This window comes from Brassica napus, unplaced genomic scaffold (assembly GCF_020379485.1).
Source record: "Brassica napus cultivar Da-Ae unplaced genomic scaffold, Da-Ae ScsIHWf_3088;HRSCAF=3902, whole genome shotgun sequence".
In the NCBI taxonomy this organism is placed as follows: domain Eukaryota; kingdom Viridiplantae; phylum Streptophyta; class Magnoliopsida; order Brassicales; family Brassicaceae; genus Brassica; species Brassica napus.
The window spans coordinates 32180-44324 of record NW_026016323.1 but is presented as its reverse complement, the minus strand read 5'-3'; the positions used below and the strand labels follow the sequence as shown (position 1 = coordinate 44324).

The 12145-nt window shown below is 41.2% G+C and overlaps 2 protein-coding genes and 1 long non-coding RNA gene across 3 annotated transcripts; 1 reads left to right on the top strand and 2 right to left on the bottom strand.

Moving 5' to 3' along the window:
• Window positions 1-5560: 5560 nt before the first annotated feature.
• LOC106453889 lies at window positions 5561-8404 on the bottom strand. Its single transcript, XM_013896087.3, has 8 exons — window positions 7912-8404; window positions 7555-7726; window positions 7340-7433; window positions 7177-7256; window positions 7013-7085; window positions 6831-6874; window positions 6404-6471; window positions 5561-6123 (listed from the first exon to the last, which is right to left on the bottom strand). The coding sequence occupies exons 2-8, from the start codon at window positions 7627-7629 to the stop codon at window positions 6120-6122; spliced, it is 438 nt and encodes a 145-aa protein (XP_013751541.1). The 5' UTR covers window positions 7630-7726; window positions 7912-8404; the 3' UTR covers window positions 5561-6119.
• LOC125575373 lies at window positions 8402-10229 on the bottom strand. Its single transcript, XR_007335220.1, has 5 exons — window positions 9896-10229; window positions 9247-9354; window positions 9074-9128; window positions 8573-8905; window positions 8402-8484 (listed from the first exon to the last, which is right to left on the bottom strand). It is a non-coding gene; the product is annotated as an uncharacterized LOC125575373 (long non-coding RNA).
• Window positions 10230-10434: 205 nt separating this feature from the next.
• LOC106453888 (putative F-box protein At3g20705) lies at window positions 10435-12139 on the top strand. Its single transcript, XM_013896086.2, has one exon. It carries the CDS (start codon window positions 10594-10596, stop codon window positions 11698-11700), a length of 1107 nt encoding a protein of 368 aa, XP_013751540.2. The 5' UTR covers window positions 10435-10593; the 3' UTR covers window positions 11701-12139.
• The last annotated feature ends 6 nt before the right edge of the window (window positions 12140-12145 follow it).

Sequence of the window (12145 nt, the reverse complement as noted above, 5' to 3'; positions counted from 1 at the left end):
AAGTTGTGCTTGAGGGTGAAAAGAAGAAAGTTAATGGATTTATCTGGTAAAACATCACAACTATGCCATCAGCCAAAACAGAAGAAATCCGTAAACAAGCTTCTTCCTGAAGAATTTGTTGAAGAGTAGAAATTTTTGATACACACAAACATACCATGAGTGGTTGGCACTGGATAACCGTCTTTGAGAATAGATGTGATGGTTTCAAAACATTATTAATACCAAAGTCAGGAACTGCAAGTGCAAGGTCTTCGGCAGCAGCTTTCATAGATGGTTGGACAAGAGCACAGGGAGAGCGCGAAAAACATCCCTGAATTGCAACCATGAGTAGTTTATGCACGAATCTTAAATTCAAGGTTTTGAATCAACACATGCACAAGAAACTATAACAATACTATAAACATAAAGCAATAGTTCACCTAACCACTAAATGCATGTGAAACAAATAAACCAAAAAGGGAAACTGTCAAGACTTCTAGACCCTAAAGGCGTCGACTTTCCTCTAGAGAAGTCCCAACAAACCAAGAACAGAGGATATGGCTTCAAGGGAACTAAAGAAACAGAGTTGTATGAAGAAGATGAAGTAGTAAACAGAGAAAAGAAAAGGGAGCACACAAGCAAGTTTATCCAGTTCACTCCCGTTAACGAGGGTAGCTACGTCTGGCCGAGTCGGTAACTCGGAATCCACTAGATTCAGATAGAGTTTACAATAGGAAACTTAAGTGACCCACCTCAATGCCCTTCACTAGCACTTGAGATTCACTCTAACGATTCCTACGACTGAGAAAACAAGCTAATCAGTTTATGCTATTACAAGTTTTCTCTCTCTCTATCTATTACACCGTATCTCTCTCTCTTGACACTTCCTTCTCTTTATAGAGAAACCCTGGAGCAGCTCGCTTCATGACCTAACGCAGACGCTTCCTTTGGACGCTAAGACAGCCCACTGATTGCGTTTGCAGGGAGGGTACAAGCACGCCTTGTTCCTTCTGAATCCCACATGAGGACAGCTTGTGTGAGCGCCGAACCCGCAGTGTAGCCGTTTCCTCCTGTTGTGGTCCCAAAAGTATTCTTAACCGTAGTACAGTTTACATCGACCCCGGTTAAGACATGAGTTAAGTTCTTTAGCGTGTTTGTCCACTTCTGTTACTTGGTCATCACGGCTTCACCTTCACAAATCTCCACCTGAAACTGTGATGACAAAACCAATAGCGTGTGCGAGCTTGAGAGAAAGAGAGATACCATATACCTTGAATCTAGTTGCAGGATTCCCGACTCGGATCTTCTGAGTCTTACTACTCAGACTTGACATGTAGGAAGTTCAAAGCAGTCTGAAACTTCCCTACAGCCAACGTCTTGGTGAATATATCAGCAGGGTTCTTTTCCGTAGATATCTTCACCACATCAACATCTCCATTCGCAATAACTTCTCGAATGAAGTGACATTTCACATCAATGTGCTTCGTGCGTTCATGATGCACATTGTTCTTGGACAGTGCAATAGCACTTTGAGAATCGCAATGGATATCAACACTCCTTTGATCATATCTGAATTCTCTTAGCAGACCTTTCAACCACAATGCCTCCTTCACAGCTTCAGTAAGAGACATGTACTCTGATTCAGTGGTTGAGAGAGCAACAACTCGTTGCAGTCCAGACTTCCAGCTTATAGTATTTCCACCAAGTGTGAACACTAAGCCAGTAATGGACCTTCTTCTATCAGGGTCTGAGGCGAAATCAGCATCGCAGTACCCGGTTATACTGAAATCAGTGCTTCTCTTGTAAATGAGTCTGGTTTGCTGAGTTCCCTTGATGTATCGCAAGACCCACTTCACTGCCTGCCAGTGATCCTTGATAGGCTGACTCATATAACGGCTGATGACTCCAACAGGGTGAGCCAGATCAGGGCGTGTCCCTATCATTGCATACATAATGCTTCCCACAGCATTGGAGTAAGGAACTTCTCTCATGTAATCTTCATCTCGAGCTATCTGTTCCTCAGTACCAGCGCGCAGTTTGAGATGAGCTCCAAGGGGAGTTGATACATGTTTTGCCTCCTTCATACCATAGGTCTCTAGAATCTTACTTAGGTAACCTTCTTGAGACAAACACAGAACTCCTTCTTCCCTCTTTCTGGTAATCTCCATCCCAAGTATCTTCCTGGCAGCTCCCAAGTCTTTCATCTCAAACTTGAGACTGAGTTCCTTCTTTAGTTGAGATATAGCTTCTTTGTTTTTGGCTGCCACCAACATATCATCAACATAGATAATGAGATACATCAACGAACCATCCAGCAGCTCCTTCACATAAGCACAACTGTCATACTCGCTTCTAACAAAACCAATCTCAGACATGTAGTTATCAAACTTCTCATTCCATTGCCTCGGAGACTGTTTGAGTCCATAGAGAGATTTGTTGAGCAAGCAAACTTCATCTTCTTGGAATTGAGACTCGTAGCCTTCAGGTGGAGTCATGTAGATCTTCTCTTTAAGTTCCCCATGCAAGAAGGCAGTTTTAACGTCGAGTTGCTCCAGTTCCAAATCTTCTTGAGCAACGATCGAGAGTAGTATCCTTATGGATACATGCTTGACTACAGGGGCGAAGATCTCATGATAGTCGATTCCTTCTCGCTGAGCATACCCCTTAGCCACCAATCTCGCTTTAAACCTTGCTTCTTCTACTCCTGGAGTTCCAAGTTTATACTTGTACACCCATCTGCTCCCAATGATTCTTTGGTTTCTTGGCCGCTTGACTATGGTCCAAGTGTTTTTTTTATTCTGAGATTTCATCTCTTCGTCCATAGCCAGCTTCCAATCTCCCCACCTTGCATTAATCTGAGCTTCTCTGTACCCTGCAGGTTCAATCTCTCCACCATCTTCTGCGGTACAGTGAGCTTCAGCGAGGTAGTCTTCATCATCAAAACGTCTAGGAGCTCTGGCTTCTCGCCTCTCTCTGTCTCTTGCTAAATGATAGCTTGGAGGTGTAGGATTTACGTCAGCCTCCAAGTCATATTCATCATGGTTCTGAAGAGGAGACATTGGGGCAGAGCTTGGAGTTAGAGTATGATGATGCTCTTGATCACTCGTACGTTCTCCACCCGAGATGGTATCCTCTTCTGCTTCCAGATCCAAATCCAAATGAGAACCTGTGTGATCATCATCTGATTCTTCAGGTTGAGCTTCCTTTCTCTTTATGAGATCTTTGTAAGAAGCATTCTCCTGAAAGATAACATTCCGGCTCACAACACACTTTCTTTCATCAACCAACCACACCTTGTATGCCTTTACTCCAACGGGATAGCCAATCAGAATTCCCTTCTTAGCTCTAGGACTGAGCTTTCCATCGTCAGTGTGTACAAACACCACACACCCGAATCTTCTTAGATAGCTGTAAACGGGGTTTCTCCCAGTCCACTTCTTATCAGGAATGTCGAAGTTCAGAGATGATGAGGGAGTCTTGTTGATGAGGACGGTTGCAGTGTGTGTGGCTTCTGCCCAAAACTTCTTAGGAAGGCCAGAGTCGCTGAGCATAGTCCTCACCTTCTCCATAATGGTGCGGTTCATGCGTTCCGCAACACCGTTCTGTTGCGGAGTGTATGCACAGGTTCGATGTCGTTGAATGCCCTTTGAGGCGCAGTATTCATCGAACTGTCTGTTACAAAACTCGAGACCGTTATCGGTTCTCAGAGTCTTAACTTTCTTCTCACTCTGATTCTCCACCAAGCTGATCCAGTCTACAAACTTCTCGAACGCTTCATCTTTAGTTTTCAGAAAGTAGACCCACACCTTCCGAGTGTAATCATCGATGAAAGAAATGAAGTATTGACACTTCCCAAGCGATAAAGGCACAGACGGCGCACCCCACAAGTCTGAGTGTACGTACTCAAGTTTCTCCTTGGTGTCGTGCTGTGCAAGATTGAACCCAACCCTCCTGGCTCTTCCATAGATACAGTCTTCACAAACCTCCAGAGTAGACACTTTCTTTCTGTCCAGAAGACTTTTTCTCAACAAAAGATTCATGTTCTTCTGGCTCATATGGCCTAATCTCCTATGCCATAGTACAGTATCATCTTGCCTTCTCTCGATGGCTAATGATTCCGCAACTGCTGGTCTCCACTGCAGCAGATAGAGAGTGTCGTATCTTCTTCCAGTGAGCAGAGTTTGTTCTCCAGCTTTGATGCTTAGAACACCATTCTCTGACTCAAAACGGTAACCAGCTTTCTCAAAGGTTCCAAGTGACAAGAGGTTTCTGTCCATCTCAGGAATGAACCTTACGTTTGTAAGCAAAACGTTCAGACCTGCTTCATTCTTGACTCTGACGCTACCAACCCCTCTCACCCTAGACACTGTCTGATTACCCATCCTCACAGAACCGCCAGCTTCCTCATCTAAGTCTTCAAACCATTCTCGGTGGTGACACATATGGTAACTGCATCCAGTATCCATTATCCACTCGTCTTCAAGATGAACGTCAGTGGAGGACAAAGCTTCTGAGACGTAGAGGCCAGCTGCCTCTGCAAGATTATTCTTTCGTCCAGATGATTCTCCTTTGTTACCACCATAGTCCTTCTTTGACTAAGACTTGTTCTTGTTAGGACATGCGCTTCTGAAGTGTCCTTCCTCACCGCAAGTCCAACATCCTTTCTTAGTCCTCGATTTAGATCTAGACTTTGTGGACTTGGAGTTCTTCTCACGGTTGTCTGACCTTCCTCTAGTCTCTACCTTTTCTCTTGCGTAGAGACCCTCAGCTTGACCTTTAATGCTCTTCTTGATAGAACCAAACTCAAGTTCCTTAGAGTATATCGCAGCAATCACTTCATCTAGCGTTAAGATGGTTCTGCCAGTACCATACTTCAAGGTATCTCTCAGCTGATCGAAAGGTTTTGGTAAGGACATCAGCAACAAAATGGCTTGGTCTTCATCTGACACCAAGACATTTGTGTTCTCCAAATCTGTTATTATCTGAAGGAACTCATCAATGTTACCTTCAATAGACAGATTTTCAGACATCTTGAAGCTGTATAGCTTCTGTTTGAGGTAGATCCGGTTAGGGAGGGCTTTAGACATGTACAGTTTGTCTAGAGCACTTATCATCGCAGCGGCTGTCGTCTCCTTCTTGATCTTCCTCAACACTCGGTCTGTAACGCTCAGTACGATAGTACTACGTGCCTTTCTCTTCTTCTCTTCTAAAGCTTCTTGCTTTTCTTTAGCTTCTTTCTCTTCTTCTTCAGTTTGTTTTGGATCTGGAGTTTTCTCTACCGTAGCTTCGGCTTCTCTGAGAACGACGCTCAGCCCCAGTATATCCAGATGGGCCATGAGCTTCTCCTTCCACATCGTGTAGTCTCCACGTCCGTCAAACTTCTCAACCTCTATTCGAGCTGAAGACATGGTTCACTGAACCTCAGCTCTGATACCACTCTGTTAAGACTTCTAGACCCTAAAGGCGTCGACTTTCCTCTAGAGAAGTCCCAACAAACCAAGAACAGAGGATATGGCTTCAAGGGAACTGAAGAAACAGAGTTGTATGAAGAAGATGAAGTAGTAAACAGAGAAAAGAAAAGGGAGCACACAAGCAAGTTTATCCAGTTCACTCCCGTTAACGAGGGTAGCTACGTCTGGCCGAGTCGGTAACTCGGAATCCACTAGATTCAGATAGAGTTTACAATAGGAAACTTAAGTGACCCACCTCAATGCCCTTCACTAGCACTTGAGATTCACTCTAACGATTCCTACGACTGAGAAAACAAGCTAATCAGTTTATGCTATTACAAGTTTTCTCTCTCTCTATCTATTACACCGTATCTCTCTCTCTTGACACTTCCTTCTCTTTATAGAGAAACCCTGGAGCAGCTCGCTTCATGACCTAACGCAGACGCTTCCTTTGGACACTAAGACAGCTCACTGATTGCGTTTGCAGGGAGGGTACAAGCACGCCTTGTTCCTTCTGAATCCCACATGAGGACAGCTTGTGTGAGCGCCGAACCCGCAGTGTAGCCGTTTCCTCCTGTTGTGGTCCCAAAAGTATTCTTAACCGTAGTACAGTTTACATCGACCCCGGTTAAGACATGAGTTAAGTTCTTTAGCGTGTTTGTCCACTTCTGTTACTTGGTCATCACGGCTTCACCTTCACAGAAACAATCACTGCATAAGAACTAATATTGACTGGCATTCACTGTCAAGTGAGTTTTTGGGTTCCTCATTCTATAAACAGTGGTAACAGAAAGGTAATAGTATAATTCTTGAAAGAGCCATCAGAAACAAATATTTGAGCATGTAGAATATAATTATCAACAGTAATTAAAAAGTTCTCAGAGATCAGCCTAGTAAACATGCGACGAGAAAATTATTGATATACCGACAGAGAGCAATTTGAACTTTCAAAAAGGCTATAGACATATATTCACCTTAAAAATAGTCCACCAATCAAGATCTTAATCAAATAGTTAGCTGATTCTCCATCCGAAACACAGGCCTGCAAGCATATATGTCTACGGATGTAAGATTACAGAGCCATATAATTCAATAAGATGCTCAGAGTAAGGAAGTGCACTTAACATATCAACTTCACTGGGAAGAAAAATATAGTTTATTGAATGCATTAATCATATTAACTACTAGACCATTTCAGTGAGAGAGCTAAAGCTAGTCATATCCCTAATTTCTTTATGGAACTCCTCACTTTGTCCAGAATCTAATTTCATTATAGATAATGTGTGTCTTATGTTCAAACTCATACAAAACTTATACATGTTCCAGAACTAAGAAAGCGTCAATGTATACACAGGAAACAGTATCATGAAAGTTACTAGATAAAAATCGATGAAAACATACTCGAGAGAAGAGGAGTGATTGCATCAGTAGGTCCAGTTGGAATTCTGAAATGCCATGAAGAATGATAAAAGTTAAACCCAAGAAACAACAAAAATGCACTCTTAGCTAACAGTTGACTGGAGTCATACTTTGAGCCCAGCAATGTGAAAAATATTTTATATTTAAGCATGTTAGAAACTTACCAGCATCTTTAATGCAGAGAAACACATGGTCCACAAGAACAGAGAGAAGATACCTTCCTGCTGCTTCAGCAGACTGCTTGACAGACACCATAAAGAGTGAGAAAAAAGATTTTAATATCAAACTTTTCCTTCAAAATTATCGACAAGAAATATGAATTTTGGACCTGCTGAGATTTTGGATCCACATCTCCTCGGTTTAGGCATAGATACATTCCAGTTAAAAAGCGGAGGAGAGCGCGCAACCCTATTCCCAATGATAATGGGTAGACTAAGTTATCCATATCCATCAACCGGCTATCTAAAAACTAAGAGAGAATGTTCTCAAACCTGGTTCACTTAGAGCTGGACAAACAGCTTCTGGAATGTGTAACTGGACTTCAAGCCCAAGTGGACTGTTTAGTGCTGTTCTCTGAACTGTAATCTGAACAAGAGGCCACCATCAGAGCTAATAGATAACGCACCAAAACATTAAATTCCGTAAAGCATCCTACTATAGTACGATATATACATGTGAAAATGACAATCAGAAACAAATGTTTTACATGTGCTTGGCCAGAAATTCCTTCTAAAAATCGTTCTCCGCCAAAGAAAACTCGTTTTGCTTGCACCATCATCATCTCTGAGATTTTCTTCTTCAGAGCGGGCTAAATTAGCGTCAGTGAACATATCAGGATGTGGCAGAAGATCAACTGATAAAGCTTCCCATTCAAGTTTCTGGCAATGAACAGGTAGAAAAATTAAACATATCAATAATATTATCTTCAAAGATGATTATCAGGAAGGAATAAAGTAGTTTGGAAAGCAATCGCCATGAAAGACATTGTAGCATCAAGGACAACTAGGTAAAAAGAGTGGCATCTTGCTCTCTTTGCGGTCAATCTGCTGAGACTAGAGATCACCTGTTCCTACAATGTTCTGTCTCTACTCAGGTCTGGTCTCAGCTGCTCCAGCGGCTTGGTCAGACGGGGTTCACGCTTAACAGTTGGCAACACCTGATGCAATGGTTGCTCTCTCCACCTCACGGTCTCTCCCGCACCCTGAATCGCCTTGCAGTCCAAGCTCTCATCTCCATCCTTTGGAGGGAAAGGAACGGCCGCATTCACAATGGTACTACTCAACCCCCTTCTGTTTTGTTCAAGTCTCTAGACAGACAGATTCGGGACACTCTCCTTGCTCGACTTTCCCATGGGCGCTGCCAAGAACTTCTCTCCCTATGGTTCCAATATGAGTAATTCTCACTGCAAAGTTCCACCTTAGTTCCAATATGGTTTTTTCCTTTTTTTTTGAGCCATTTGTAACTTCCTGCTAATCCTAGCTCTTGTAAACTCTACTAATGTTCCATTTTTTGGTATAAATTCACATTTTATCAAAAAAAAAAAAAAAAAAAAAAAAAAGAGTGGCATCAAAACCTTAAACAAATAAATAAATCCTTTGTTAGTAGAGAAGTCCCTTGCTTCTTTCAGATTTACAACCTGTAAATGATAAATAAGGTTCAGAAACACTAATTCTTCCAGGAAAAAAAAAAAGAGGATTTTCTTAAATCATGCTCGTAGAGCTCACCTTCCAACTCTCATTAGTGGTGTACAGAACAAGGTTGCGTATTGTAATGGATGCCAGAGGAGCAGCCCTAGATACGAAGTACAAGAGCTTACACATACATAAGATAAGAAACAACCAATGCATTCATATTTAGGTCGAGAGTGAAAGGCATAGATAAATTCCAATAATTAAAAATCATAACCAGGTTTATGTATCAAATACCGCTAATAGACGTGAAGCTACAATTCCAACTGCTAGACAATTGAGGCAGTAAAAGCAACTTACCAGGCTGCAGTGCACCTCCTACACGGTGAGCCCCACCACCTTAACTAGTAAAGTCATTCCATCTGCTATCTGTTTAACATAATGAAATATATAATTGCACGAGGACCTATGATAAGAACTATAAACCCGAAGAAAAAAGACACAGTGTAGACATGATTGTTTCAGGAAAACAAAAGGATTATATGATTCCAGAAAATAAATTTTTGGAATATAGACCAAGTAGCAGAGATACCTCACCTTGTCAGCGAATCCATAGCCATTACTTTTTCTAGAGCCTGTTGGAGATTGAGCACTGAACGTAATGGAAAAAAAAAGAACAAGAATCACAGACTCAATAATATTCTGGGGGATAAAGCAAGCCTCACTCAAGACTAAGTAGAAGTAAAACAGATGAAGAAAGGTTCCCTTACCTGCTTGGGCCCTTTGTCACATCAGCATCAGGATTCTCTTCAAGAACAAGATCAATTTTATCGATTTGCACAACTACAGGCTCTGATTGCTGACATATGGCATGGCAGCTATTTGAGCAGAAAAGTGAAATAGAAAAAAATCAATACTTGTGGAGAACAATAGAGATGGCAGAAGTAACAGAAATAAAATAACATTTCAGTTTAATAGCTATGTTCTATCTACTTAAACTGTCACAAGCAGAAGCTATGCTATTACTTTTCAGAATCCTGAATCTATATTCCATCAGAACTACCTCAGAGCTATTATAGTCCCATTAACAGTCCCTGCTTAAACTGTCACAATTCTATCATCCTAGAGAAACTAGCACACATCAAAGCCATGTTCTTTAACAATCTTATATGATAGAAACTAGTAAGATATACACACACAATGCTCATGAGGGGTTCCTTATTTCAACAAATCATCTGAAAATCAAGAAAAGACAAAACTAAGATGCACAGATGAAACAATTCAACAACAAATGAGATGTTCATCAGTAGGCTAGCGAACACAAACCATTAATATCTGCAAACACACACACACAAAACCTGAACCATAAAGACACAATCTTTTCCAGCTCAACTCACTGAAGAAGGAGAAGAAGTGGACCTAGATTAGATTAGAAAGCTGAGCTGTACGGCCTTGAAGCTTGAATTGATCTCTAGTGAATGATTTGAGCCAATACTTGAGAGTATACTCCAGGGCTCCATTGTCCCCTGATGATTCTTTATGGCTCTTCTAAATCAAGAAGATGGATCAAGAACAACACCTCATGGACTTGCTCGTGATCACGATCGATTCCCAGATCCGGGAAGCTGTGTGTCCGCAGACAAAAGGAGCATAGGCGTGGGATGATCCATAACTGTTGCGTCCTTAGAGCTAAATCTTGGGAAATTCACAAAAGAGAAGACAGACAGTTAATTAGTGAGGATGTTTGTTACTGTAAGACTGACTGGCACGTGCGTGGTTACTCGCTACGCACGCGTGAATTGTCTGACCGGCCTGAGATAATGAATCTTACGTAGTTTTCTGGGGTTTAACGTTTCCTATAAAACGCCAGACATCACATGCAGCTCTACGATAAGTTGAATGCATCTTAAGTAAAAGCTATTCATTTGATCATTGTCATTGGGCCACTGGATAAAAAGGCCCATTAGCAGTGAATCGAGTTATGAGGCGTTAACAATCATTAGGGTTTCAATAACAATCTATCGACAGCATCTAGGGAAGAAAAAAGGAATAGAGTCTTCAAAGATTGATCTAAACTTATTTTTGTTCATCGACCTTTGTTTGGAGCTTGAAACAATATGAAGACGAAGATATCCAATCTTCCTATGGAATTGCTAGAGGAGATTCTCTCTAGGGTTCCGGTGAAATCCATAGTAACAGTACGATCTACTTGCAAAAGCTGGAACGTTTTAACTAAAGATCAAAGTTTTGCCAATAAGCACATTGAAAAAGCAGCAGCAGCACAACGAGAAAGGGTGGTTCTTGTGATCACGGGGGATACCAATGATCTTGTGTTAAGCGTCAATCCTTATGACTTTCACAACAAAACCTTTGGTCCATGCATAAATCGTAAAGGTATACTTATTACTCCAAAAAACTCAGATAAAGTTTGCTTTGTACAACGTGTCTTTCACTGCAACGGTTTACTGCTATGTATATGGAGACGCAACAAACGTTGGCTTTTGGTTTATAACCCGTATTGGGGTAAAACAAGATGGATCGAATGCCCAATACAACGTTCGTATAATGAGTTGTTTGCTTTTGGATACGACAAATCATGTGGTAGCCATAAAATCTTTAGGCTAAGCACCAGTGATAATTTCGACATCTACGACTTGAGTTGTGATTCATGGAAGACTCGTCCTCATGCAGCTTTTCACAGCAACAATGTAATAAAGTATACTGAACCTGGCGTGTCTTTGAAGGGAAACTCTTACTGGCTTGCTAAAGATAAGCAATCAGGAAAGAATTTCTTACAGTGTTTTGATTTTACGAGAGAGGGTTTTGGACCGCGTCTGCCTATACCATGTGAGTTTTTTTCTTTTGCGTCTCTGTCTTCGGTTAAAGAAGAGAAGCTTGCATTGTTGTTTAAACACCAGTGTGGTACTAAGGTTGATGTTTGGGTTACGGATAAGATCGAGCCCGGCGCTGTGTCGTGGAGCAAGTTGTTCAAAGTTGAAACGTTGCAATTACTCTGTCATGGTTGTATGTTTGGGAGTTTCTTGATTGACGAGGAGAAGAAGACCGTGGTGGTTTTTTATATTTACGGCGGATGTTACACAAAAAGTAGATATATCATTGATGGGGAGAGTGGTGATATCAGACAAGTGGAGAGAATAGGTTCTCAAGACTCGAAACTTTACAATCTTGTCGGCTGTTATGTTCCAAGCTCTGTGCAAGTCTAAGTTAACTTATCTCTCTCCTATCCTTAATGATCGTGGCTGCTGCTTCTAATATTCTCTTGAAACTCAATTGTTTTGACATCTTCATTATATGTTTCTGAATGACTTTATCATCCTCTACTTGTACTCTCTTCAAAATTCAATTAACAGACCTTCAAAGATTTAGATGTACTGTGTTCAGTTTTCACTTTCCCTATAGTTAATAGTGAATCTCTTTTATTTTCTTTATCAAGAAACATAACTCCTTCAACCTAATAATTACAAATCCAAGAACTTGGCCTTACCTTGAGCCCATATGATAAATATACAAACTTGAAAGACGACATTGTATACTTGTGTCAACTAGACTATCGCGCTATTTAATTTCATATTATGTACTGATTGATCTTCCAACAGAAAAACATTGTTCAAGTTCACGATGTTCTATCTTCAGTTCCCAAAAGAAAAA

Coding starts and splice junctions, on each gene's coding strand:
- LOC106453889 (XM_013896087.3), bottom strand. CDS start 7,629: ATGATGATGGTGCAAGCAAAACGAGTTTTCTTTGGCGGAGAACGATTT. Junction 7,434..7,554: donor GAATTTCTGGCCAAGCACAT/GTAAAACATTTG, acceptor CCTCTTGTTCAG/ATTACAGTTCAGAGAACAGC. Junction 7,257..7,339: donor TCCAGCTCTAAGTGAACCAG/GTTTGAGAACAT, acceptor CATTGGGAATAG/GGTTGCGCGCTCTCCTCCGC.
- LOC106453888 (XM_013896086.2), top strand. CDS start 10,594: ATGAAGACGAAGATATCCAATCTTCCTATGGAATTGCTAGAGGAGATT.